This window comes from Symphalangus syndactylus, chromosome 10, assembly GCF_028878055.3.
Source record: "Symphalangus syndactylus isolate Jambi chromosome 10, NHGRI_mSymSyn1-v2.1_pri, whole genome shotgun sequence".
Classification (NCBI taxonomy): Eukaryota; Metazoa; Chordata; class Mammalia; order Primates; family Hylobatidae; genus Symphalangus; species Symphalangus syndactylus.
In genome coordinates, this window is record NC_072432.2 from 97572320 (window position 1) to 97599480 (window position 27161).

General features: G+C 48.5%; 1 protein-coding gene across 5 annotated transcripts in view; it reads right to left on the bottom strand.

Moving 5' to 3' along the window:
• SPSB4 (splA/ryanodine receptor domain and SOCS box containing 4) overlaps window positions 1–27161 on the bottom strand; it is a 91380-nt gene that overhangs the window by 58960 nt on the left and 5259 nt on the right. For 4 of the 5 annotated variants that reach the window (XM_063611307.1, XM_063611305.1, XM_055295241.2 and 1 more), the window contains one exon: window positions 16121–16967. In XM_063611307.1, coding sequence (XP_063467377.1) covers window positions 16121–16814 — 694 coding nt within the window. In that variant the 5' untranslated portion in view covers window positions 16815–16967. Of the gene's footprint in view, window positions 1–2259; window positions 2347–16120; window positions 16968–27161 lie in introns of those variants that run through there. The other variant, XM_063611309.1, reaches the window with a different exon arrangement.

Consider the following 27161-nt stretch of genomic DNA (forward strand, 5'->3'; position numbering starts at 1 on the left):
TAGATAGCACCTGGGTTGGGGCAAGGAGATAATCATCAAATGGTTACTGTGGCTTTTCTTCACTGCCAATATTGTTGGGAAGCACAGCAGTTCTGTGACAGAAAAAGTTTATCTGGCAGGGTTCAAACTCCTCTCTGTGTTCTGCATGTCTGTGGTGTGGACCTCATGAAAAGCCAAAGCCAGACCTGAGCAATGAACCCACCCAGGGCTAGAGTGTAGCAGACAATCCATCATCAATAAGTCAGCCAGAAATGCCACCTCCCAACCATGGATGCAGATGAGAGCCTGGCGCAGCCAGGGGAGGGGCCGCCTGATGCAGTCTGGCACTGGGCTACCTCCCGCCAGGCGCACTCCCTGGGAGACCTGGCAAAGCCCAGCTCTGGCCTTTGACCTCCGCCCCCGAATTGTTTTCATGTGGTGGGGCTGGGGTCAGAGCTCACGATGGGCCATGGGTTCAGCAAATGACAACCAGACCCAGCCAGATGCACACATGTGTCACGGACAAGGAGCGTGTTCAACAACTCTTGGGGCAGGAATATGGCCTGGTGAAAGGCCACCAGGTCAGGAGGAAAAGAGAAAGACGTGTGCTCCCCACATGGCAGCCACCAGCGCTGTTCATGGCTGTTGGGGATACAGGAGGGACATGGCTGGTCTCCTTCTCTAAATGGTCTAGAGCCCCATCAGAAAGACAGGATGGACACCCCAGAACCTTAAAATCATAAATGAGGACAGTCTAGGATTACAAGCTGAGATAAATAATAGTGCCATATGAAGTAGCCCCTAACGACGTCCAGACCTTTGCCATTTACAAAGGGCTTTCACGGGTTTTGCTTTATTCCATCTCCATAACAGCCCTCTTTATTTTTCCCATTTCACCCACAAAGAAATGGAGGCTCAGCAGGCTCAGGGGTGTCCCCAAGGACACAGAGCTGGCAAGAGGCCTGCTGCAGAACCTCCGCTGTGTTCTGCACAGCTGCCCCTCCCCCTGCAGAGCTCCTGGCCCCTGCTGTCCCCCAGGCCCTCCTCAGCATTCCTGGCATACCTCCTGTCAGTGGCCACCCCCCACCACCAAAGACCTTTGACATTCTCCTAAGGTTTTCTGGTCCTGCAGCCTGACACTCATTGGCTGGTATCTGGGCTAAATCTTTCTCCTACACCCGCCCCCACTTGAACTCGCTCCTTCGGCCCTGGAGCCACTCGGCTGACCACTGGCCCAGAAGAAGTCCCATGGCAGAAACAGAGGCCTGTGCTCTCTCTCTCTGGGGCTCCTCAGCCCTCTCCAGCGGCTCTAAAGCAGCCCCATCCACTAGAACTTCGAGCTGCGGTTGGAATGGTTTACATGCGCTCATCCAATAGGGCAGCCACCAGCCATGTCTGTGGGGCATTTGGATGCGACTAGCACAGCCAAGTAACTGAACATTTAACTTTATTTGATTTTAATTAAACGACCACATATGGTTAGGGCTAGTGGCTCCCACATTGAATAGGGCAGATGTGGAGCTGATGTAGCACCACAGTGTAAAGTGTCATCCAAAAAATCCAGATGCGCAGTCCTTCCATCTCAGAGACTGCAGAATGATGGAGACCACTTGAGGTCATCTTATCCAATCCCCTCCTTGCAGTGGAGAAACTGAGGCACAAAGAGAGGAGCTGACTTCCTCAAGGTCACAGACCAAGTGGGCAAGCTGGAGCCCACTGGGCCAGGTTTCCTGGCTCCCAGACAAGTGCTCTTTCCAGGACCTGTCCGCCTCCTGCCTCTTTTGTAATCCCACACCAGACTCTGGGTACAACAACTCAGTTCAGGTTGAGTATGCTTTTTTAACTTACACATATCTGAAAAGTCCACTGTGGCAGAACATCTTAAATATCCAAGGGAGGTTGACTGTCAGCCAAAAAGGAAATACAAGCCCACAATTCACCACTTCTCTCCTCGGTGGCTTGCCCAGCCTGGTGGTGACAAGTGCCCAGGCCAGCTTGAGCTCCACCATCCCAGGTGACAAAAGGGGAAGGCAGAGCTTACCCAAACAGAGCCCTGCCCTGGTGCTGCCCTTCCCAGGGTCCAGCCAAGAATGTGGAGAGGCTGCAGCATGATGGACAAGGCGGGGGACCTATGTCACAGCTACAGAGGTTGGGGTGGGCTCCAAGCCCTGGGTCACTCACTTGCCCCAGGTAGGGAAGACTGAAACACAAATGCCCTGCCCAAGAACAGGACAGAGTTGAGACTTACTGAGGCTCATGCTGAGTTCACTGCTTTACAGAGGCCCCTTTTCTTGGCTGGATGGCCAGATGGTTATTAGCAGACCCAGTGAACTCTACGCTTTATTAAAAAGCCTGGAATTCAGTTTTCTGGAGCAGTAGCAAGACGGAAAAGCACAAGATGGAGGTTCAAATCAGTTCTACCACTCATGGTGCAACCCTGGGTGAGTATCTCAACCTTTCTGGGCCTCAATCAACTTGTCTGTAAAATGTGAATGGCCATATCCACCTCAACCAAAGGCCACCCTGACCAAAGTTCCAACAACGTGCTATTTTTTAGCACCAGGGGAGGCCTGTCCCAGTGGAAAAGAGACTGGTAGTAAGAATTACTTCTTTAAAATGAGAGTGTGTATAACTTTTAAAAAAATAGTGGAATGACTGGAGTCTGAAGGATGGAAAGACATGCTGGTGTCTCGCTGCTGCTGACCCCTGAGCCTCACCACCCCCACTCTGCCCTCCATGATCCCCAGCCCTGCCAGCCACAGGCTTGCCTGTTGGTCCCCACTGACTCACTCTTCCCCTAGATCTTCACATGGCTCCCTCTGCCTCATCATTTAGGTCTCACTCAAATGCCCCTCCCCCAAAGGGGGCCACTGCAGCAGCTGACCTCCCTCCCTTATCATATTCTCCAACTTTGTTCTATATCTGGATTTTCATAAGCATTTATGAATTTTCATAAGCATGTATTCTTGGTTTACTCTGTTTCCTCCATGAGAGTGGAAACTGGACTTGCCTTGCCCACCACTGCTGCCCGGCTCCCGGCTAAGGGTCAGCACACCACAGGCCCTTAATAAACACCAGTGCAGGGATAGATGACTGGGTGTCACTGCTCTCCCCACGCTGCTTGGCCAATTGACCTAGCAGGATTGCATGTGATTGAGGAAATAGCAATGGCTTCTTTACACTCATATCAAATTAAGTAGCTATGGGCAGGGTGCAATGAATTTCAATTTACTATTAGTAGCTAACTGGAAATTTCTCCGGATTCCCTTCTCCAAAATTTCAGTAAGAAGCTTGTCTATACTCTTTCTGTTTTGTGGGATGCTGTGGGAAACGGGCATTCTTTCCCTGGGCCTCTGCTGCCAACCAAAGGTGCTTTTCTTTTTTTTTTTTTTTTTTTGAGATGGAGTCTTGCTCTGTCACCCAGGCTAGAGTGCAGTGGCGCGATCTCAGCTCGCTGCAACTTCTGCCTGCCAGGTTCATGCCATCCTCCTGCCTCAGCCTCCCAAGTAGCTGGGACAACAGGCGCCCGCCACCACACCCGGCTATTTTTTTGTATTTTTAGTAGAGACGGAGTTTCACCATGTTAGCCAGGATGGTCTTGATCTCCTGACATTGTGATCCGCCCGCCTCAGCCTCCGAAAGTACTGGGATTACAGGCATGAGCCACTGTGCCCAGCCCCAAATGTGCTTTTCATCCTACTGTGTGGCCTCTGAGTGATGCAGCAGCTCATTCAACAAACACACACAGAACCCACTACATGCCAGGACAAATAGGACAGCCCAGCCCCTGCTGTCGGGAAAAGGGCAGTGACTGGGAGGACTTGAGGCTGTACTACACAATCTTGAGGGTGCAGAAGTGGTGCACACAAGAGCACAGCACCTCCTGGAACTGCAGCGGAGGGCCTGGCTTTTGGCAGAGTGCTTGGCACTTAACCCAGAGGTCCCTCAGGAGGCACCAGGAAGAAACAGTGAAATGAAGCTGCTTTTTCAAATCAGAGCACCTACCACTGGTACTTAGGTTGCATGGACACATTTTCCCTTTGGAGAGGAAAGCCACTGAATTCTGCTAAACACACCTTTCCTTGGTGGCAGAGTCGATGGAAAGGATCTTCGGGTCCCCCAAGCTTGTTCCAGCCAATACTGGGAGCCTGATCCTTGCTTCTGCCCTGGACTGAGCTCCCCAACTGATTCCTGGGAATCTGGAGCATTGTGGCTCCCTCCACCATACCCTGCCCCTAAGGACCTTGCACTCCCCACACCCTCCTTCTGGCCAGGCATTCCAGGCAGCTGACTTCTGGCCAGTGCAGGGACTGATGGCACAAGTCAACTGGGAAGCTTGTGACACACACGTTCCAAGCCCCACTACAAGGGTTTCTGATTCGGCAGGTGAGAGACAGCAGAGATCTCTGTCTTCCACATGTCCTGAAGGATACTGAGGTCCAGGCAAGTATGCTAAGGGCCAAGCTCTTCTACAGAGGAGGAACCAGCTGAGGAACCAGCAGCTAGGCCCATCCCAACCAGAGGGCTAGTGGGAACCTCTGCCTGCACCTGAGGAGAAGCACTGGGCCCATTAGACACTCACAGGATTTTAAACCAAGATCTAGGAACACAGCATGCCAGCTAGCACATTATTAAAGTTGCCAGGGCCACAGTGAGCCAAAGCCAAGGGGCACCTCAAATTATGAGGGAACAGAAAAGATAGAGGAGATGGGAGGAGACCATGGCAGACGTGCAGTTGATGCAGTGATGGGGTGCCTGAGAGCTTTCTCATTCCTGGACCACCTGCCGCTTCCCACAATCCACATGCAGCCTTATGCTCACCACTTCCTTGAAGCAACTTGTGAGTTCTGGGCTTCCGAAGGAGCCCTCACTAAACAGCCCACTCCCACTCTTGGCACCTGGCCTGGCCTCTGCATAAGCACTGTGAGTGGCCCTCAGTTGTGACCCGTGGCCCTTCATTCCAGAAGGGTGACCCCTCACCCTTAGGAGATGAATGGTATCTCCCATGCTCCTCCTCGTGAGGGTCAAACATCAGGCAGAGAGCTGTCCTCTACCCCAGAACACGCCAGAAGCAAACACGCTCTCACCCTGGGACCTCCTCATGAATTGCATTTTGAGGGAGAAACATCAACAAAGAGGGCAAGATCTGGAAGTCAGCTGTGGCTCCCTGGATCGACTCAGAAGCATCTACTTAAATGACTTCAAAGCTGGGACGATGACAAGGTCTTGGCTGGCAGTTCCAGCCCCCTGCTGCTCACTAGTGAGATCATGGGCGTGGGAGACAGGAGGGATGGGAGACACCAGGTGCCCACTGGGGCTCCCAGCAGGCGGGTCACGAAGCAGAACTCACGACTCTATTTATAGAAAGCAGCCGCTGCGAAGGATGAAGAACCGGGGAGAGCCTGCATGGCAGTATTTTCCAAGCTTACGCTGTCTCGGCTTAATTTCATCCCAAGCAAATAAATCATTAAGGAGGCACCGAGTCCTGGAAGATCTGACGAAGAAGGGCCATTAAGCGGCACAGCCTTTGCTTGAATTATGGAAGGCCTCAGACAAGCAGCCTTATTAGTGTCTGGGCGAGGCCGTAACTCACGTTAACCGCCCCCTTGCCTTAACCAAAGGACGAGACTGGGCAAATCAGCTGGTTCCCAACCCTGTAAATAAAGGCTGCCGCCAGCCTGGCAGGCCATTGGCTCTCCTAGCTCACTTAAACCCCATCCCCCGCCCCGGCAAATTTGCTTCCTCTGTTCAATGCTTTCCCAGCACCACCCACTCAGAATCATCAGCAAGTCAGAAGAGTTCAGGGTGAATGCAGTTTGCTGTACTGTATTTAAGGGTATCTAAGTGCTGTGGTACTGGGGGCTGCCAATGCTGGCTTCAGTAAACTCTTGTTAAGCACAGTCAATTCAAGGCCTGGAACCACCTGCAAAACCACTGAAGACTCAGCGTGACCCTGAGTAGCATAGAGGTTACAGGTGTGGGCGCTGGAGTAGGCCTGGACTCAAGTTCGGGACAGACACCTCCCAAGCAAGTGCTGGCTCTTCATCTCCCTCAGGCCCAATCTCCACACGTGCAGACTGTGATACCAGCACTTCTCCTCACCCGTGGGGATTAAATGAGCTACGCTGCATAGGGTGCTGACGAGCCTTTGTGCAGGGCGGTGGAACTGGGCAGTGTCTGCTTTTTGTGAGTGCTCAATAAATGACTGTTTAACAAAGAGCTGTTTCCATTTGCAGTAATCCCTTGCCAAACAAAGTCACCCTCACAGGAACATTCATGGATAAGAGTGTAGATTTACTCGTGTACACTGCACTAGCAACTATAAGAATTTGGGTTCCAGGGCACATAAATGGAGTCACTTGGAAGCTGGGAAGGGAAGGGAAGTGGGGCCGGATGTGAAAAGGAGGAAATGCAGAAGGCATAGCTGCCTTGTCGGGAGCAGGGCCAAGCAAGGCCTGAGACTGGCCTGGAATCAGCCAGGTGGCAAGGACGAGGGCAGAGCCAGGCCTGGCAACCCCAGGCTGAGCTGGAATCAGGGAAGCGGGCCATTTCCAACAAAGAGGGCAACACAGACCAAGGCACAGAGGAATACGCATTTTATCTTATTTTTTACGTTTTTGAGACACAGTTTCACTCTGTTGCCCAGGGTGGACTGCAGTGGCTCGATCTCAGCTCACTGCAACCTCCACCTTTGGGTTCAAATGATTCTTGTGCCTCAGCCTCCCGAGTAGCTGGGAGTACGGGCATGTGTACTATACCTGGCTTTTTTTTTTTTTTTTTTTGTATTTTTAGTAGAGACAGGGTTTCATCGTGTTGGCCAGGGTGGTCTCGAACTCATGACCTCAAGTGATCCGCCTGCCTCAGCCTCCCAAAGTGCTGGGATTACAAGCGTGAGCCACAACGCCCGGCTGGAATATGCATTTTAGCTTGGCTGCAGGATCATTCAGCATGGCGGGTAGATGGGTGGATGGTGGGGCATGGGGATAAGGTGTGATTGGGGGCCCTTGCTCTGTGTTACATCTTCATCAGCAACATCCAGGAGCTTGTTAGAAATGCAAAATCTTGGGCCCGACCCAGTCCTACTAAGTCAGAATCGGCATTTTAACAAGGTCACCAGGTGGCTTGAATGCACACTGAGGTTTGAGAAGTGTAAGTGCCATCACTATATCCACTTTACAGGTGAGGATACCGAGGAACTGCAAAGTTAGGAAACTTATGCCCAGGTCACGCAGGTACTAAACAGGCAGACCAGTTCTTACCTGGGTATCTGTGACTGTGCTAACCCCCTGGTTGTATGGTCTGAGCGGCGGCCAGGACAGGGCCTCTGACATGCAGGAGGCACTGAGAAGCCAAGGAGGGTCTTCATCTGTGTGTGTTGTGGGGAGACACTGGTCTAAACTCTGCCCAAGCTCCAAGGCCTCCCCGCAGAAAGTCCCTCCGACCCATCAGCATCACCCCCAGCCCTAATTACTCTCCTCCTAAGCGCCTACATCCTCCCACAGCTGTGTTTTTCAATACAGACTCATAAACTGCATTGAATTCTCACTTCCTTGTTTCTGATGGTGAACATTTTCAAGGGGGATTGGAGGCCTGGGTTTTAGTTCAGGTTCTGCCACTAACTGACAGGTAACCTTGGGCAAAGCCTCCCAGCTCTCTGGTCCAGTCACCTCCCATCTGTAAAATGTGGGTCTTGCATTGGCTGCCAGATACCATCTCTTCTATCCCTGTGTCTGGGGCCTTTGCCTTCACCCTTCTGCCAGGGCCTGAAAAGGTGAGACCCTTTACTGCTTCCCCTTCCCTTTTTCCCAAAGGTCCAATAATGGCCAGCCCACAACCATACCAAGTCACTATTTTCACAGAGGTGGATGCTGGCCCTCAGGGCCGCCACCTCGGCAGCTCATCCCTGCTGAATGTCTGCCTGCACACAGCTGGTGAAGGTGCTGCTCGTTTGGGTATCCTTGTGAATGCATGTCCACACAGGCAAGTCACCACTGGGAGCTGCGGCCTTTTAGAGAAACACTTGAATAAGATATGCAGCTGGAAACATTTGAAACCGCTCACAGGGAAGGCTAAACACTCCCAGCTCATTTGCAGCAAACTCACAATGGCCTCTGAACCTCAGGTGGCATTTCCATCATGTATCTTAGAGAGAAACGAGTCCAAGACCGTCCAAACTATCACAGATTCCCTCATGTGAAATCCTTCAGTTTCACAGTGTGGACCAAAATTTAATAACCATAACTATTTATATATTTAATAACAGTAATTTTACCAATTTATGAGAGCAGTAATAGTCATAATTAGCCATTTTTAAACCTACCACTTTTTCAGTAGCTGTGTTCTAGGCACTAGATCAGTCACTTTCTATATATTAATCCATGATCCTGACACCTCGTAGCAAAGTAAGTTTCTGTTTTTCAGATGAGAAAATGAAGGCCTGGGCATGAAATGACTTGTTCAGGGTCACAGCTAATTAGAAGCCAAGTCAGAACTGAAGCCAAGCCAGTGCTGGAAGACCCCTGAACCCTTCTCTTCCCACAAGACCATGCTGTGGCCCACGGTGATGCTTGTCCTGATTAAGCCTGATTTCAAATGCTGTCACCTGCATTTCAAAGCCAACTTTCTGCAAGCCAGACTTCCATGAACCTAATTATGACTATGTTAATGTGAAAACCTCCTTCAAAGAAGGACCACAGCATCTGATCGAGGCCTTTTCTCAACTGGGAGACTGTTCCTTTCAAACAAAGGGTAGGGGCCAGTTTCTGAATGTCAGGATCCTGCATTGACATGCCTGACCCATCAAGCAGCCTCTGCTTGGCCTGTGTGCAGGGACAGATGTGCTGTACACAGGACACAATGAGAGGTGGGAAAAGGGTCACTCGGGGGCGGCTCATAGCCAGCCCCTCTGCTCCAGCCAACTGTGACTCAAGTCCCCCTGTGGCAGAGGAAAGAAAAGCTTATTCAGTTGGTGGGAGGCCAGGACATTAATATGCATTTACTGAGCACTGACTATGTACTCTGTTGCAAGGGCTGCCATAGGGTGGTTGAAAAGGCCAAGATGCAGTCGCCACAGCAAAGAGCCACCACTTTCGGCATTAGCAGCAGCAGCAATAACAGAAAAGCAAAACACACACATTATGGGCCTATTCTGTGAAGTAAAGGGCTAGGTGTCTTATGTTGACTACACACTATGTAAGGACTGGCTGAATTAGACACCTCAAATAATCTTAATCCAACAATGTGTCTGAAGCCTCGTTAATATCAAGTTAATAATTTTAAAAAGAGAAAAAATTAATGTGATTCTGCTGTATTTTAAACTGGAAACAAAGTCATTCACGAGCCTTCATCAGGTGCACAAGATGAGCTCAGCATCACAATCAGAAATTCAGGGAACACATATCAATATTAACCTACTGTGAGCCACATGCTGGGCCGTGCTTCATTTCTGCATCACTTCTAATACTCACAGCAACTCTGCAAGGTACATATAATTATTCCCACTGCACAGATGGGAAAACTGAGGCTTGGGGATGTTAATTAGCTAGAGGGGGCATAAAGGACATTTCAATTGGGATCAAAATGTATGCTCAAAGATTGCAAACTGCCTAAATGTCCAAATATGGGGATCTAAGTAATTAGATTATAACACAACCATATCATGGGCCCATGCAACTGCTAAGAAAGAATGAAGCAGCTCTACATTAACTGATAGTAGATAACTGCCAAGGTCCATTGAAGGGAGAAAACAAGATACAGGGGAATGTTTTCAGTATGATCTAAAAATTATCTGTCACAAATATCTCTGGAAAGACAAGAAACTGCTAATAGTGGCTGCCAGCAGGAGGGGATGGGGGGGCCGAGCTACAGACGAGAGGTTATTTCACCATACGCCCTTTGGTAGTATTTAAATCTGTTGCCACATGCACAGCTTTCCTTTCAAGAGTAATGTTTTAGTCTGTTTTGTGTCGCTATAAAGAAATATCTGAGGCTGGGTAATTTATAAAGAAACGAGGTTTATTTGGCTCAGGGCTCTGCAGGCTGTACAAACACGGCACGGCTTCTGCTGAGGGCCTCAGGAAGCTTTTACTCATGATGAAAGGCAAAGGGAAAGTAGGTGTGTCACATGGTAAGAGAGACAGTAAGGGAGATGCCAGGCTCTTTTAAACAACCAGCTCCCACATGAACTAACAGTGAGAACTCCCTCATTACCACGAGGAGGACACTAAGCCATTCATGATGGATCTGCCCCCAGGGCCCAATCACCTCCCACCGACCCCCACCTCCAACATGGGGGATCTCATTTCAACACGAGATTTGGAGGAAACAAATATCCAAGCGATGTCAAGTAAACAGGCACATATGACGTCCCTAATCTTCCCAGTTCACCATGCATACCTCCTGCGTCTCCATCCCTGCCCTGAGGAACTTCAGAACCGCTTGGGGAAAGAAGGCCTATGCATGGGTGGAAAAATGAGTGAACTCTGCAGATGCAGGAGAAGTCAGCGCTAAACTCCCCGTGCAGAGCCAGGGTCCTCGGCTGAGGCCCGGGGGTGAGCTGGGATCAGGACAGATTGACAAGGGATGGGGGCAAAGGGGCGACCAGGCCCAGAGGAGCCAAATCCAAATGTCCTGGAGGCTGGGAGGACCTCACTACCCCAGGAGATGTACGGGAGTCAGGCGAGAAGGTCTTGAGTGCAGCTCTGGCAAGGAGACGGTGTCCTTGTAGTCATCGTGAGAGCAAACTCTCTCTGGCCTTCATGAATACCAGAAGCCTTGGCTAGCTGCCAGCCTCCTCTGCTCAGCCATTAAGCCAATAAATACTTGTTGGCAGATCAATTAAACCATCTAGGAAAGAAGTCTGGAAATACAGCTTCCTCGGCTGTGTGCAGGGGGAAAGCCCTCTCAGCCAGTTAGGCCCAAGATACCTGTATTTCCACGCTCCACCCTGTGAAAGTCAGCCCTGACACTGGCGTCCGCTCTGTGAGGTTGGGCCATGCTCAGTGGTGGGCAGGCTCGGGCAGATTGGCCCAGGCATAGGAGGCAGAGCTGGGTTTAAGCACAGCTGTGTCATTTGCTAGCTGTGTGGCCTTGGGCAAATTCATTACCTTTCCAAGACAGTTTCCTCATCTATGAAATGGGGATAATAACAGTCACATTGCCTCATGGCTTATTGCGACGAAAAGAAAAAAAAAATGAGTAAAACCCTAAGCCCAGGGCACAGAACATGGATGGGAGCCAACAAAAGTGTCATCAATACCCCCAAATCAAAGCTGCCTGGGACCCCAAGGCCGCTTGTCTGAGACTCCTCTCCGCTTCCTGTGTCACTCACACACCACTTACCACCCAAGAACTCCGAGATGTGAGACAAAGCCGTTCTGTCAGCCCTCCCGCTGCCAGCATGTGGAGAGAGGAGCTGGGGAGCCACGGAGCAATTCCAGAAAGCAGCCCAGAGCGGATTCCAAAGGCCTAGCCCACCCCAGGGGGCCACACCTCACAGCAGTGGAGACATTTGCAGTGACATTCCCCTGTTAGTGATCAAGCACGCCTGATCCATGGCCACTGCTGGGGATGCCTTTATACAACTTAGCATTTCAGAACACCCTGCAGAGTTCCATGCTGAGCCAAGAGCTTTGAGGGCTGGAGGTAAAGCCAGCCAGAGGAGGAAAAATGACAGGGACAGCATCTCAGGGACTCGCCCAAACTCACTGCTGAAGGCAAGGACTGGGCTGCACGGTCACCAGCCAGATGGAGCAGATGCTCCTGCGCATTCTCTCCCTGCCTTGAGGGTAAATGTCTCCACAAGGTGCCTGTGTGTGCCTCCATTTGAATCCAGGCTCCCTCAGTTACTCGTAGTGTCACCTTCAGCAACTTACTCAAGCTCTCTGTGCCTCGATTTCTTCATCATACACTGAAGATGATAATATAGATAGTACTAGTGCAAAGAGTCATTACAAAATTTTTTTTTTTTTTTTTTTAAGACGGAGTCTCGCTCTGTGGCCCAGGCTGGAGTGCAGTGGCGCAATCTCGGCTCACTGCAAGCTCCGCCTCCCGGGTTCACGCCATTCTCCCGCCTCAGCCTCTCCGAGCAGCTGGGACTACAGGCGCCCGCCACCACGCCCGGCTAATTTTTTTGTATTTTTAGTAGAGACGGGGTTTCACCGTGGTCTCGATCTCCTGACCTCGTGATCCGCCCGCCTCGGCCTCCCAAAGTGCTGGGATTACAAGCGTGAGCCACCGCGCCCGGCCTAACAAAAATTAATTAAAATTTGCAAAATGGCCGGGTGAGGTGTCTCACGCCTGTAATCCCAGTGCTTTGGGAGGCAGAGATGGAAGGATTGCTTGAGGCCAGGAATTCAAGACCAGCCTGGGTAACATAGTGAGACATTGTCTCTACAAAAAAAAATTTTTTTTAAAAATTAGCCATTACCTCCTGAGCCAGTTTCATTCATATTTATACATATGCCAGGAGTGGTGGCATATCCTTGTAGCCCCAGCTACTCAGGAGGCTGAGGGGAGGAACATTTGAGCCCAGGAGTGAGAGGTTACAGTGAGCTATGATTGCACCACCACACTCCAGCCTGGGTGACAGGGTGAGATTCTGTCTCTAAAAAACAAACAAATAAACAAAAACAACAACAACAACAAAAATAAATTGTAAAGTATTTAGAATACCACCCCCCTCACCCACTCAGACTAAACACCACATAAGTATTAGTTGTTGCTGTTGTTGCTATTATTATTATTATTTGTGCCCTGGACAACCCCTGGGACAGCTTCTCCATTTGCCTGGCCTCGGCTCCATCCTTCTCAGTTCACTTAGATGGCAGGGCCCCTGTGCGGCCTGCAGCTCTTTGTAGTTAGCTTTGAGATGCTGAGCCATTTCACTCCACAGTGTAGCAAAACAATTCCACTTGCAGAAGGTTTGACAATGTTATGCATTTGCAATAGGAAATCACACCTCCAGTTCTTGCCCTCAACAAATGCACGCTTCCAGAGTCAAATGTAGGGAGCCCTTTCAAAGTCTTGCTTTCACCATAACAAAAATTCAAAAATTGAGAAAGTGATATCCATTACCTTACTTTCATCATGTTAGAGGAAAAGCCTCTATTAAGGCCATTTTGCTTTCAGCCACAGGTGAACCCCAGAATTTGCCTCAGTTCACCTAGTTAATCAACACAGGGGCACCAATTGCTATGTGTCTGCTCTGTGCCGGTGAGCTTTATCATCCTCATCATTTTTCAAAGGAGAACACTGAGGTTCAGAAAGAGGAGGCAATCGCCAACAGCCATTTGTTGAGTGCTGGGGCCAGGGTCTGACCCGGCTCTGTGAGGTGCCCGGGGCAGAGTTCTCTTCTCCTATGATCCTGTGGGGAAGCAACCCCAGAGAGCTGGCCTGCCTTTTGCTTCCAAGCATGTCTTTGACTCTGGTCCCTCACACCCCAAATCAAGTCTGAGTTTGAGGACCTGCCACCATGTCCACAACCGACGTTAACTCAGAATCCTTTCCATCCACAGAATCCACCTTGGGTCACCTTCCCTGCTCAGGGACTCCCTAGAGCCAAACTAGTCCCAAACCTAGGGATTCATGGTGGACTTCAGCCCAGGACACAGGCTATAGGCATCATACAGTCCCTTCCCAACTATCCCCGCGAGACTCCACTGCAGCATCTCCTATGGCCCACTCTGGAGTCAGAGATTGTCCCAGGCTGGCCGTGAATAGGCCTTTCAAGCCCAGAGATGCTGAGTTTCCCTTTTCTGCAGTCACACCCCTGTCTGAGATAGAGAACATTACCCCTACCTAGAGAACAGGCTAGTGCCGTAGCAGATAAGCCAACCCTATCACTGAATGGCAGATGCCCCAGGCTTGCATCCCATGACATCTGGCCTTTCTTGCCTCCTAGATTCAGTAATCCAGATTCAGCCAACCTGAAAAATCACTGCCAGTAAGGAGGAGGATAGAATACTTCATATTTTAGTTCCACCAAACTTGTTCAACCACCTGAAGGACCCATAAGCTTAAAATACCCCAAACACAACTGCCTCTCCCCACGCAATCTCCCTGAGGTAGGTCCCTGCTCCTGATCCCAATATGCATGGCCCCACGGGCTACAATCTGTTAGTACCTTGGCTTTGTACCTGAAAACCAGGCAGCCAATAAAACCCAAGTGTGAATTAATAGCCAAGAGGAAGCCTACAACAGGAGTATAACTATTGGCTCTGGTAGCTCCCACTGGGTGTCAATGTCAGGCCTTAAATCTCAGCTACCATATTATTGGTGCTACCACACAAGAGCTTACGGCAGCAAAAACGGGACCTGATACTATCCCATTTTACAGATGAATAAAGTGAGTCTTAAGAACTAAGAGTGACTCACCAAAGACACAAAACCACTGAGCACTTGGAAATAAGTCACATCAGACTCCAGAGCCTTGGTACACCAAGGCCGCTCTTCTAGTCCAGTGATTAATTCCAGCAAATAAATTTTCCAATTCCATTAAAGATTGTTTGTTGTTTCTGTCGGTTTTCTCACCACTGGGACTGGCCTAGTCACTATGTCTCAGAAGGCTCCAGACACTTTCCACAAGGCACTGTGACGACTAAATTAGCCCTTCTCAGGGACATAATCATCAGTTCCTAGATTTAACCCATTAAACAGAGAAAATGGAACAACATTTTGCCATTCAATGGCAATTGTAGGCAACAACCATGGAAATAAAATACGAGCAAGAACGTCGACAATTATACCTGAGTGCTGAGCATAGCAGCAGCCACTTTCCCATTAGCCTGCCACCCTCAGAAACCATCAAATGTCCCCTTCCTGTGCTCCAGTAAATGTACATTTTGCTTGAGTAAAATCTTGTCCTTGACTTCTTTTCTGGAGAAGTGTTACTCTTTTCCGGAGTGTTACTCTCAGTCCCTCATCTAAAGGGGAGAACATAGGAAAAGAGTGGACTTCGGGGCCATCAGAACTGGGGGAACCCTGATTCTGGCTCTCTGTAGCTCTGCTCTTAAGTTTTCTTATTTCTAAAAGGAGGATCTGCCTCAGGGGCTGGTAATTACATCTCTTATTTAGAATGAATAAACTGGAAATTCTAGCTTTCAGCCTCGCCTCTGAGAGCTTCATTAGGGGTGTGGCAGGAAATCTGGATGGGTGCTAGTAGGCTGATGTTGGGGAGTGTGCAAGCCCACAAGTGCCTGGCTCCTGGCCCCTCAGCTGGGATTCAACTCAGGACAGGCAGCCACGTGTGCCTCTGTCCAGAGGCCACCCTGTCTCCCTGAGTGACTCCCTCCCAAAACCAAAACCTCTTTGTTCCTACACTTTTTATCTTGCCGGACGGTATATTAAATGAGAGGAAGCTGTAGAGTTGTCAGGGGTCAACCCCAGCAGCGTGTGGGCTGGTTTGTAGCCTGCAAGGGTATTTTGTTTGCCCATATAGAGTTTTCAGCAGCTGTCAACTTTAAAAATTGGGACAGTTCACACAATCTAGATTTCTGGACTCTCTTGGAAAAAGTCACAAGATTCCACAACCCAGGGTTTTCATTCCCATGAGATGACAGTCGGCTGGAGATGAGAGGCAGCTGCCCCCTTTAACAGATGGCCCATAAGCACTGGAATTGGGGTATTCAGCCTCTCGAATACAGTAGGTGGCCAATAAAGGATGGTTATCATTACTTATTACTTATCAATAACTTGAGTGCATGGCATTTAAGTGCAGGGACTTGGGACTTGTCACTGTCTTCCCATTGTGACTAGCTTGGGTCATTTGGTACAACCTTTGTACAGACTGGAAGGTTGATAATTGGCATCAACACTCAAAGCCCCTATTGGGTGCCAGTCACTGTTCTGAGCACTTCACACATGTTATCTAGATCTTCACAACTGTGAGCTAGATTACTATTACTTTATTTGATCGTTACAACTGTGAGCTAGATTACTATCATCGTGATGCTTTTGCCGATGGGAGAACTAAGGCACAGCCCCAAATCACCAAGCCAGCAGAGAGTCAGGATTGAAACCCAGGTCCTGACTATTCCTCCACACTGCAGGATCCTCCCAACTGGTGATGGAGGTGTGGCCTGCCCAGCTTCCCTAAGGCCTGGCAGCCTCCGAAAGCCCTGCCCCCAAGCCCAGCACAACTTACGGTCAAGGCCGTTGATGTAGCGCATGGTGACTTCGCAGTGGCCCCACACGGCACTCACCACCGGGTACAGCTTCTTGCCCTTGAGACCTCGGAAGGCCACGCCCAGGTACTGGCCGTCCACGATGAAGCTGAGTGTGCCCTCATCCATGTCCAGTACCACGAGCAGCGAGTCGGGCAGCGCAAAGGCCTCGTCGGGCCCCAGGAAGGCCGGGTAGGCCACGCCGGGCTGGTTCTTGCCGTCGTGGTAGAGGCGGCTGCGGCCCAGGTCCCAGCCCCACGACTCGGCGTCACTGCCTACCAGCGCCGTGTAGCCCACAGAGTGCAGGGGAGCACGGGCCGTGGCCACACCAACTACAGCATGGGTGCCGCGCTGCCGAGCCGGCCAGTCGATCTGCCAGGCGTGCAGGCCGCGGGCGTGGCCCACCTTGCCGCGGATGCCGTCGGTGCTCTGGGCCACGGGGTGCCGGTGGAAGGTGAGCCGGTCGTCGTCCTTGACGAAGACGTTGAGCGAGCGGTCCTCGGGGTTCCACGCGTGCCGCAGCTGCACAGCCAGCCCCGCCGACGGCATGTCCAACAGCTGGTCCAGCCGCGCCGGCCGCCCGGGCTCTGCACTCCGCAGCTCCCGCTTGGCCGGCCGCAGCGCCGGCTCTCGCACCTCCACCGACTTGAGGCTCCCCGAGAGCTTCTGGCCCATGCTTCACTGCGGGGAGGTGGCCGCTGCAGGCCACCGCTACCTCGTGGGAGCCTCCACTCCCCGTAGCCAGGAATGGGCCACGGGGCTGGGAACCAGGCTTGCGGACGGTAGACCTCCACAGCCTCTACCGGGCTGCGGCAGGGGCCCAAGCTCCTGGAAGGAAGCAAAGGGCACGGGTTATAGCAGCAGCATCAGCAGCCAGTTGCCAGTCCCTTCTTTTATATCCATACCTTGGCTGAACCCTTTGCATGCACAATAATAGTAATAATTCGTACACTCATATCTGGCACTAATCTAGCACCTGCCATATGCTAGTGTTCTAAATGATTTATGTTTATTAGTTTGTTTAATCCTTAACATCTCCCTATAAGAGATATACATTATTATTCACAATTTACAGATGAGAACACTGAAGTGCAGCGAGAGGGTAAGTGATTAGCCAAAGTCCCACTGCAAATAAGTGACTGAGCCAAGATTCAAACCAAGGTCATCTGGCTTCAGGGTCAGTGTTCTGGACCTAGAATAATCATAGGGAGTCTGATTTTAGAAATAAGGCATGAGCCCAGAGCAGTTGTGACTTGCTCAAGATCAGAGCCTGGATGAGAACCCAGGTGCTTTTGATCCCAGGGGACAAGCCTTGTGCCAAGGCTGGGGGGCACACAGCTGCTCAAGACAGAGGGCTGTAGGGTGTGGCCCATTGGTTCCCAACCCTGGAGTCCTGGGGAGCCTAAATAACCTCCTAAAATGTAGCCAGGCTTGAGAGGCAAGACACAGAACAAGGGTGCAGCAGGGTCAACCAGGGACATGGAATCAGGCAGCGTGGGAAGATGGGGTGAGGGCTCCATGGGAAGGTGAATGGAGGTCAACAGAGGTGAGGAGGAAGGATAAGGGAGCTGGTGTCCAGGCCCTGGAGCCAGACAGAACTGCATCCAAATCCCTCTCTCCGTCTCTTGCTGTGGGTCCACAGGAAAGCCTCCTAGCTTCTTGGATACTCCAGATTCCTTGCCAGTAAAATGAGGATAAAACACCTCCCTGTGGTAATGGGGGAACTTGAGAGACCATAATATAAAGGGTCCTGGAACTCTGCCGACAGGTTTTCCTCTCTGGCTCTGTTCTCTGGGCATCCCATGTGGATCCCCTCCCTTTGGATGGGTGAGCTCTTTCTTCAGTCATGTAAACACCATTAACAGCACTGACCCCAGACTGCCTTCCCTGAGACAGGATCCTGGTTTTCATGGAGAAGGAATTGGCCCCCATCACTAGGAAATCAGCCAGAACCCAAGGAGCTTGCACTACTTGGACGGGCCCTGGGTACGGAGAGAGATGGAGAGCCAAGCCCTGTCCAGAGCAGAGGCATGTGTCCTCCCCTCTCTGGCCTGAGAGCTGCTGGGCCCAGAACAACTTCTCCTGAGCCAGATGAGGAGATGGATGGGTGTTTTTCATGCCCTGCCCTCCTCGGCCTCAACCTCCCACCCAGACAGTGGTGCACCCCTAGCCAAAGTCCAGGTACGGAAGGAAAGAACTCTGCTGCCACACAGCACAGACAAGTATCCTGTGGGTTTTTCCCCATGCCATTTTATTCTTAACTCTTATATTCTTTCCTTTCTATTGTCAGATCCCAGCTTCAGCAGATGTTGACCCTATTCCGAGAGCTCTGGCTAATGTTCAATCTGAGGGAATACCAGAACACATAACAATTTGCAACGCTAGGCAGTTTTAAGATAGCAGAATAAAGTTACTCCTTTTCATATCCGAAATCACCCAAAATCCAGGAGAAAAAAAGAAATGCAAACTCCTTCTTCAGCAAACTAGAACACATTTATGACCTGAACCACAGCTTATAAGGAAAGGCTGCCAAAAACAGGCGAGGGCTGCCAAAAGCAGTGAAGATCAAAAATACTGTGAGAAAACACCTAGAGAAGACACCTGTGGTGGCAGATCTCAGACAAAGCTGGCAGAGCCAGCCAGCAGCTGGCATTCCCTGAAGGAAAAAACTAATGATCCCTTAGAAAAAATGGGAGCAGGGCATGTGGTCTGGTAGTGGGTGCTGCCTCCTACACCCAGGGGGAAGAGGAGGGCAGGGCGAACAGAGGAAACCACAGACCTGCCATCTTCACAGGAAGCAGTGTGTTGGCGAGGCAGAGTGAGAGGAGGACTCTGAATTGGGAGAAGCCCATAGCTGTAGAACTCTGCTGACAGAGTAGAAGCAAAGACTAAAGGAAGTCACTACGACAACCCTGTGAACAAAGTTCCTGGGAACCAGGGAGCAATCCTGCCCTCTTCTTGGTACCTCCTCCACATGCATCTCCTGCAAAATGCTGATCCAAGAAGGTTCACCTCTTTCAAAGAGGAACCAGCAAAGGATATAGTCAAAGATGCTATAGAAGAAAGAAAGGAATAAACGAACAGGACAAAACATGGCAAACCAAGCAAACTCACCTGAAAAAAGCTGTCACAAAGCAGATAAAAATGGGAACCAAATTTGTAAACTAATTTTGTGATTGATTATTTCAGAAGGGAGACAACTAGCATGGTCTCAACAAAAGATTAAATCCATTTTGCCTGGTTATAAAGGTAACCTCCAGAACTAAAAATAAAAATACACATCTTGCAAATACAAACCTTGAACATAATACAAAATAAAATAGATCATATACTGAAAGATTTTGTTAGAAAGCAAGAGAGGCAAAAAGGCATAAAAGCATGAAATACGATAGTAAAACTAAGACCAAAATATTAACCATGTCATTAAATGGCCATAGTAGACTGCTAAAAAAAGATCGTAAGACTGGGGAACAACACAAAACCCCCAACCGTATGCTACATATAAGAGACATTCCCCAAAGCAAAGTGATTTAACAATTTTGAAAATAAAGGAAGGGCAAACACGTAACAGGGAAGTGTGAACTCAAACTAAGCAGGCACTGTAATCTTAATAGTAGGCAAGTAAAGTTGATTTCAGGACAAAAGGTTTTAAGTGAGACAAGAATACTTAATAATAATAAAGAATGAGATCCACAATTGAAGACTGAACTCACCAAATAGCCCCAAAATTCAGAGCAAAAGCTAGAGGAAATATAAGGAGGGACCTCAGACAGACACACTTCAGAGGCATGTAATTTTAATTTCCCTCTTCTAACTCATGATGGACCAGTGGACCAAAATTAAGTAAAGACATAGAAAAACCAAATTACATAATTAATAAGACAGATCTAATTAATGTGTTCATCAAATTCTATATCTTGAAAACAAAGAATGCATGTTCTTTTCAAGTGTTCATGGAACCATCAAAAAAATTTTCCCATATATTAGGTCACAAATAAAACTTCAAAAAAACAAAAATAATACAGTATCTGATCACACAGAAGGAAAACTAGAAATTAATCACAAAATTATAGATCACAAAATCCTATCACTTGGGCATTTTTAAAAATTCTTTAAACAACCTGACCCCAACTCAGATCAAAAAAGAAATCCATATAGAAATTGCAGAATATCTGGAATACAACAATAACAAAAAGCATTCCACATACTAGAACCTGCGGGGTGCCTCTACAACAGTTCTCAGAGGAAATCATGGCTGGTATATTTATGCTACTAAATTTTAAAAAATGAATGGAGCATAATAAAATAGGGAAATAATAGAACTAAGCAAAAACTCAAGAGCTGGTTCTTTGTGAAAAACTACCACAAAAACAAAACCAAACCAATAAAACATATAAACTATTAAAGCTAATCATGTGATGTATCATATTATGTTATATTATTATATTACTATTATATTAATCTATCATGTTGATAGTATGTACCCTTGATATGATATAATGAAATCTTCCTTTTGGGCGTCTTCCCCAAAACCCATAACCTCACTCTAATCATGAGAAAAACAAAGGACAAATTCCATTTGGAGGCCATCCCACAAAATACCTGACCTAACCGGCAAGGTCATCAGAACCAAAGTCTGAGAAACCATCATAGTGAAGAGGGCCCTAAGGAGACCTAACAATTCCACATAATGTGGTATCCTGGATGGGATCTGGAACAGAAAAAGGATATTAGGGGCTGGGCTTGGTGGCTCACACCTGTAATCCCAGCAATTTGGGAGGCCAAGGCAGGTGGATCATTTGAGGTCAAGAGTTCAAGACCAGCCTGGCCAACATGGTGAAATGCTGTCTCTACTAAAAATACAAAAAAAAAAAATTAGCCAGGTGTGGCGGCACACGCCTGTAGTCCCAGCGACTTTAGAGGCTGAGGTGGGAGGACTGCTTTAACCCAGGAAGTGGAGGTTGCAGTAAGCCAAGATCGTGCCACTGCACTCCAGCTTGGGCGACAGAGGGAGACTCCATCTCAAAAAAAAAAAAAAAAAAAAGAAAGAAAAGAAAACTAAAAGACAAGAAAAGAAAAAGTATATTAGGTAAAAACTGAAATCTGAGAAAAAAAGGAAATCTGAAAAAATGTGTTAATAATATTAATAACTTATTTATTAATATTAATTATTAAAATAAGTTAATAATAATGTATCAATACTGGTTCATTAGTCACGATAAATGTACCATACTAATGTAAGATGCTAATAATTGGGGAAACTAGGGTGGTAAATGGAGTGGGCATATGGGACCTCTCTGTACTATCTGTTTAGTTTTTCTTTAAATCTAAAACTATTCTGAAGAAATAAAGCTCATTAATTAGAAAAGGTTAAATAAATGTCTAAATTTTAGAAAATACAAAAAAAGGACAAAAACTAGAATTCACCTCTTTCTCCTATCTCATTAACCAGATATAAACATTGTCAGCTTTTGGAGGAATTTCGCTTTATTCTCTCTTTTTTTTTTTTTTTTTTGTCTATATAGTGAATTTTCTTTTTAGAAATTGGTATAATGGGCCTTTATTTAGATTATTTCACCTAAAAATTACGTAATTTGCATTTTCACATATTACTAAATATACTTTAAATGTGTGACTTAAGTAACTAAATTTTTAAAAACACATAAAACATAAACCATATAATCATTTAATGGGGGGGAAGACAGAAATATGTAAAATAAGAAATGAAAATGGGAAATAACAAAACGGTGTAGCTAAAAGCACTTGTAAAAGAAGTTAGACTTGTTTTAACATAGGAAAAAATTTGCAACACAAATTACCAACAAATATATGACAAACTCCTACAAATGAATACAAGTACAAAATGTGAAAAGATATCAACAGTTTACACAAAAACAAATGGTTCCTTTGAAAAGATACTCAATGTATACTGAAAAAGAAATGAGTTAGAACTCCATTGAAATGCCATTTTTGTCTATCAGCTTATTAAAGTTCAAAAAAATGGATAACGCATGCTTGGAGAATGTGTGGAACAGAAGACAGACTCATACATTGCTAAAGTGGATATAAACTGGTTTAGCCTTGGCAAATGGCAAATTAACACCATCTTTCAGAATTGCAAATATGCAGACCCTTTGACCTAGCAATTCTACTTCCAGCATTTATTCAGATATGTTCTCAAATGCACAAAACTACCTATGTACACAGCACATGCATACATATGCAGCGCTGTTTGTAATAGCAGCCCGGATTCAGAGAGGTTGCATAACTTGCATAACCTGGGGTCACACAGCCAGGAAGTGGCAGGACTGGGATCAACCCCAGAGTTACCATATGACAAGCCTGTGCTCTTACTTCTTCCTCCATGTTGTTTAGAATAATGCCCTCTCCACGGCAATGACTGTAACCAGCTCTGTGTGGCCCACACAGAAAATTTCTAAGGGAAACTGCTTTGTCCTTGCACACAACCATGCCAACTTTGGAGCTGCTGTTGTTGAAAAGACACTTAAACGTGTCAATAGCCAAACAGCAGCCCCAGGGAAGACCTCTTACTAGTACTTGGCTTGGCCCATACTGGGTCATTGAGGGCCCAGTGCTCTCCTTTGCAATCATAGTCTCAAAGTCTCTGTCCGTACCAGAGGCAGGCAGAGATCCTGAAGAGTGCTCACACTGTGGTGAGACAAGGTGGGCAAGTAAATAGACAGCCCCTTTGCTGCTCCCCCAGTATGGGGCACACAGTAGAGTGCTCATGTCCATGAATGGCAAGCCGTTAAGGGAAACTAGCAGCTGGGCAATCTAAGGAAGGACAGGAGACCTAGATGTGAATCCCTAGGCTGTCTGTTGGACCTAGGCCAGGACTTAATCTCTCTGAGACTGGTTGGAAGTGCTGCTTACTATGTGTTAACCTCGCGTGCCCTTGCAAGTATCAGAGCAGACACCTGTAAAGTCTGGCACATCACAGGGCTTCCAGTAAGTGGTGAGTGCTCTTTTAAATTGTGGATGTGTTCCAACATTGCCATTTCACCACTTGAATGTGCCTTGCTATGAACTGATTGTGTCCTCCCCAAATTCACATGCAGAAGCCTGATATAGGTTGGATATTTGTCCCTGCTCAAATCTCATGTTGAGTTGTAATCCTCAGTGCTGGAGCTAAGGCCTGGTGGAAGCTGTCTGGGTCATAAGGGTGAGTCTGTCATGGCTTGGTGCTGTCTCAGGGATAGTGACTGAGTTCTGGAGAGAGATCTGCTCATTTAAAAGTGTGTGACACCTCCCCACCCCTGCCTCTTGCTCTTGCTTTCACCATGTGACATGCCTTCTCCTCCTTCACCTTCTGCCATGATTGTAAGCTTCCTGAGGCCTCTCTAGAAGCCAAGCAGATGCCAGCACCGTGCTTCCTGTAGAGCCTGCAGAACTGTGAGCCAACTAAACTTCTTTTCGTTATAAATTACTCAGTCTTAGGTATTTCTTTATAGCAATGCAAAAATGGCCTAACACAAAGCCCCAGTGTGACAGTATTTGGAGGTGGAGCCTTTGAGAGATAATTAGTCCATGAGGGTGAACTCCACCTCCTCTAGGAAGCCTGCCCTGATCCAGTAGCTCTCCAGGGGCCTGCCCTGTACCTCCGTCCACCCTTGAGCCAGCCAGGGGGACATCTTTCAGGCCTTACTGATCTGCTTTTTTCTACCTTGAGGGCATTCCTCTGATGGCAGGAAGCTTTCACCAGCACTTCTGTGCCCCCAGCCACTGCACCACTCCCTCCATGCAAGACACAAGCCTGGTACTTTGAACATGGGGCAGAACACACATATGGACTGTGGAGAGGTTATGCTGCGCTTCAGGGAGGGCTCATGCTCTGCTCTTTTTCAGAGGATGAAGCAGAGAAAGGGCCAGGGCTAAAGTCAGGATATGGGGACATGAAGCCCAGTAATGCCACTATCATAGTTGGACTCTCACTCCTGAGCAGCTGACTCTTGGCTGTATCCAGTCTACTCCTTTATTAGCTACTGCTTTGCATCCTTCCCTCATTTATTTGTTCAAAAAATGCTTGGTGAACACAATGCCAGGCACTGTGCAGCTGAGAGCAAGGGACAGAGCAGTGGCCAAGTCAGGCTCATCCCTGCCTTCTCTCTCCAGCCAGAGGGAGTGGGCACTTAGCACATTTCTCCTCTCCTCATCTCCACCACAGCATGCAGCACTGGGCCAGGCACATGGGACATACAACAGGATCCACCTTCCTGACAGGAATACCATCATCTCTCAACCCACTAAGCAGCCAGCATCCTGAAGAATGCCAAAGGGTGCCTCCGTCACTTTCCCCCAAAACCAAACCTAATTTCCTACGTCATGCTTGGATGGGGATGCTTAATCACATTATCCAGAAGGATCTGCTCTGGGGCTTCAATCATGGCTGAGCAAGAAAATAAAAACTCTAATTTGCTAATTGCCCTTCCCAGGACCCTAGCAGATGTTCCTACCCGACAGGGAAATGAGGAGACATGAAGTGGAAATGCCACACTGTTTAAGGAACCTCGTTAGTTTGAAAAATATGATGCACAGTCTTCAAAGGCCTGGGACCCCAAATCACAGCCACAGAGGCCTGTCTAGCTGAACTCAATGGACACGGGGTCTGCAAGAAGACATGACTGCTGTGGGGATTGGTAGTGACTGTGCGAAATGCCCTTCTCTCTGTGTGGCCTCTGGCTTTGGACTTGCTGGAGCCAGAGGTGGGGGCAAGTCTCCTTCTTTCATCTAGGCAGCAGTAATGATGCCTGCCCTGGGGATCTCAGGCTGCTGAAAAGCATAAGACTCAACCACTTTCCCCTAGAGAGAGAGCCTACACCAAAGGGGTCAGACTCCACGACAGATCTGAATAATGACAAAGACTGTAAAAAGAATCAGTTAGATACCACTGGAATTCCTTTATAGACTGCATATTACTTTCAAATATATACTACAGCACTTGTAGAAGTAGAAAGTTGATCTAATCACACTCCTGCTCAAAATCCTCCACAGGTTCTCTGAGGCTTTCAGGATATTAGTTATTAGTGCCTCTGGGGAGCTCCCCAGCCCCCTGTGCTCTCAGAGCCCTTGTACTTGTGCCCACCACAGCTCTTATCACAAGAGGACATGATGTCTCTTTGGCTGCCTCCCTCCCATCAGACTGGGGCAACGTGGGAGCAGGGGCCAGGTCTCCCTCATCAGAGTCTCCATGGGCCTGGCTTAGAGAAAGTGGTGTGTGGACGTCTGTGGAATGCACAGCACGAACAAATGAAGAAAAGCAATACACTGCCTTAGAAAGAACCAACACCTAAGAATGAACTGGGAATGCAGGGCACTGGGAGCTCAGACTATTTATTTAATGTCTTTATTTTTCAATTTTTGACTCTGTGCAAAGGTATCAATGATAGGTGCCTGACCTTAGTTTAACTGGAACGTTTTTAAGATTTTTCTTGTGCAAATATTAAGTAGGGAGGCTGTTTTATTAAAGATGCTCATTCAGAATGAACCCACCAACAATGAATGAACTAAAGAACCCCCAAGGTTTTGTTCATAGGCATTCATTAGCTTTTCCCTGCTATACACACATGGAGCTCAGGCTACAACGGGCTGGGCAAGCCCTTTCTTCCCCAAGAGCTCACAAAGAGAGCCATCTGTCCAGTTCCAGGTGGAATCATCTCACGCCTGTTTTCCTGGAGCGAGAATCAATGAGGCTTCCCCGAGCCTCTCCTCCTCCTGGGGTTTCCATGGGAATCCTCCCACGCGTGACTGAGCCAGGGGCCCCCAAGGTGCAAGCTGGGCTGTCAGCCAGCAAGGAGAGCAGCAAATGGGATGAAGGAGGTTTGCTAGGCTGTGACCAGGACAGCAAGCTCTGCAAGGTCATTTGAAAGAGACATACCACTGAGACAGCGAGGCCACGTGCAGTCCAGCCAACCTGGTCACCGCAGCTGCCCCTGTGCCCAGAGGCCTGCCCCAGGCACATGTGGAGGTTGTTTGCAGGGCAGCTGGCCTCCCTGAGGCCCAGCATGTCTGGGCTGGGTCAAAGCATGAAGGGAGAAGATGGGAAGGGTGCCATTTAATGAAGCCCTCTGGGGAAAACGATGATGAAAACATGATAAGGTTTGTATCCAACCCCTCATTTACCTCCCAAGATGAACCTTCCCCACTTGGTATAACTGGTTGTCTAGAAACAGAATGCCTAAAAGAAAAGCAGAACTATTCATGCCTCTGGCTTGAGCTAGGTCATAATAGGGACCTGCTGGGATTTCTGAAGATCCCTCTGTTAAGCCTACAGTATCTCTGGAGGCATTTTTGAGATACTAAGGAGGAAAGGAGAGACGATGAGAGGAAGAGAGGAGAAAGGGAGCAGGATCGGGGAGGGAGCTGCTCCAGCCCCAGGAATCTGTACAACTTGCACATTTCATAGAATGCAGATAACAGGTGGATGTCTCCTGAAGGTAGATAGCAGAATGTCTCTGTGGCCAGTAAACCGGGCCAAGGCCCACTCACGTCTGGAGAAAGCAGAGCTCCAATTCACCATACATGACATTTCACAACATTAAAGGTCAGATGGATGACTTTGACACTGCTCCAGCGTCTCCCACCACACATACCAGCACACTGAAGTGTAGAGCTTACCACAGCAGCTTTCCTGCCTCCTCCTGGCTCCAGTGTCTTCCTGCCTACCCCATCAATGGCACACCCCCAAGTCCATTGCTTCAACCTCAGTTTCTGCTTTTCATTCTCTGTCTCCATGCATCTTCTCTTATGACCTGCATCTCCAGCCCCGTGCAGACACTCTCAAGCCGGTTCTCCGGTGCCGCCTTCTCTCCTCAGCACAAGACCTACCTACTAGAAGGCCCTCGCCAGCCCTGCCTGGGTGTTGTTTCAAATGATCTTGTAAGGCCAGCTGACCTCTTTCCATCATAAGCCTCCTACCGTGGGCACACCCACACTCTAAGCCCCGTGGGACATCTGTGGTCCATGTGCACCTCGGAATCTGCAGGTGCTAGGCTGAGCCTGGCC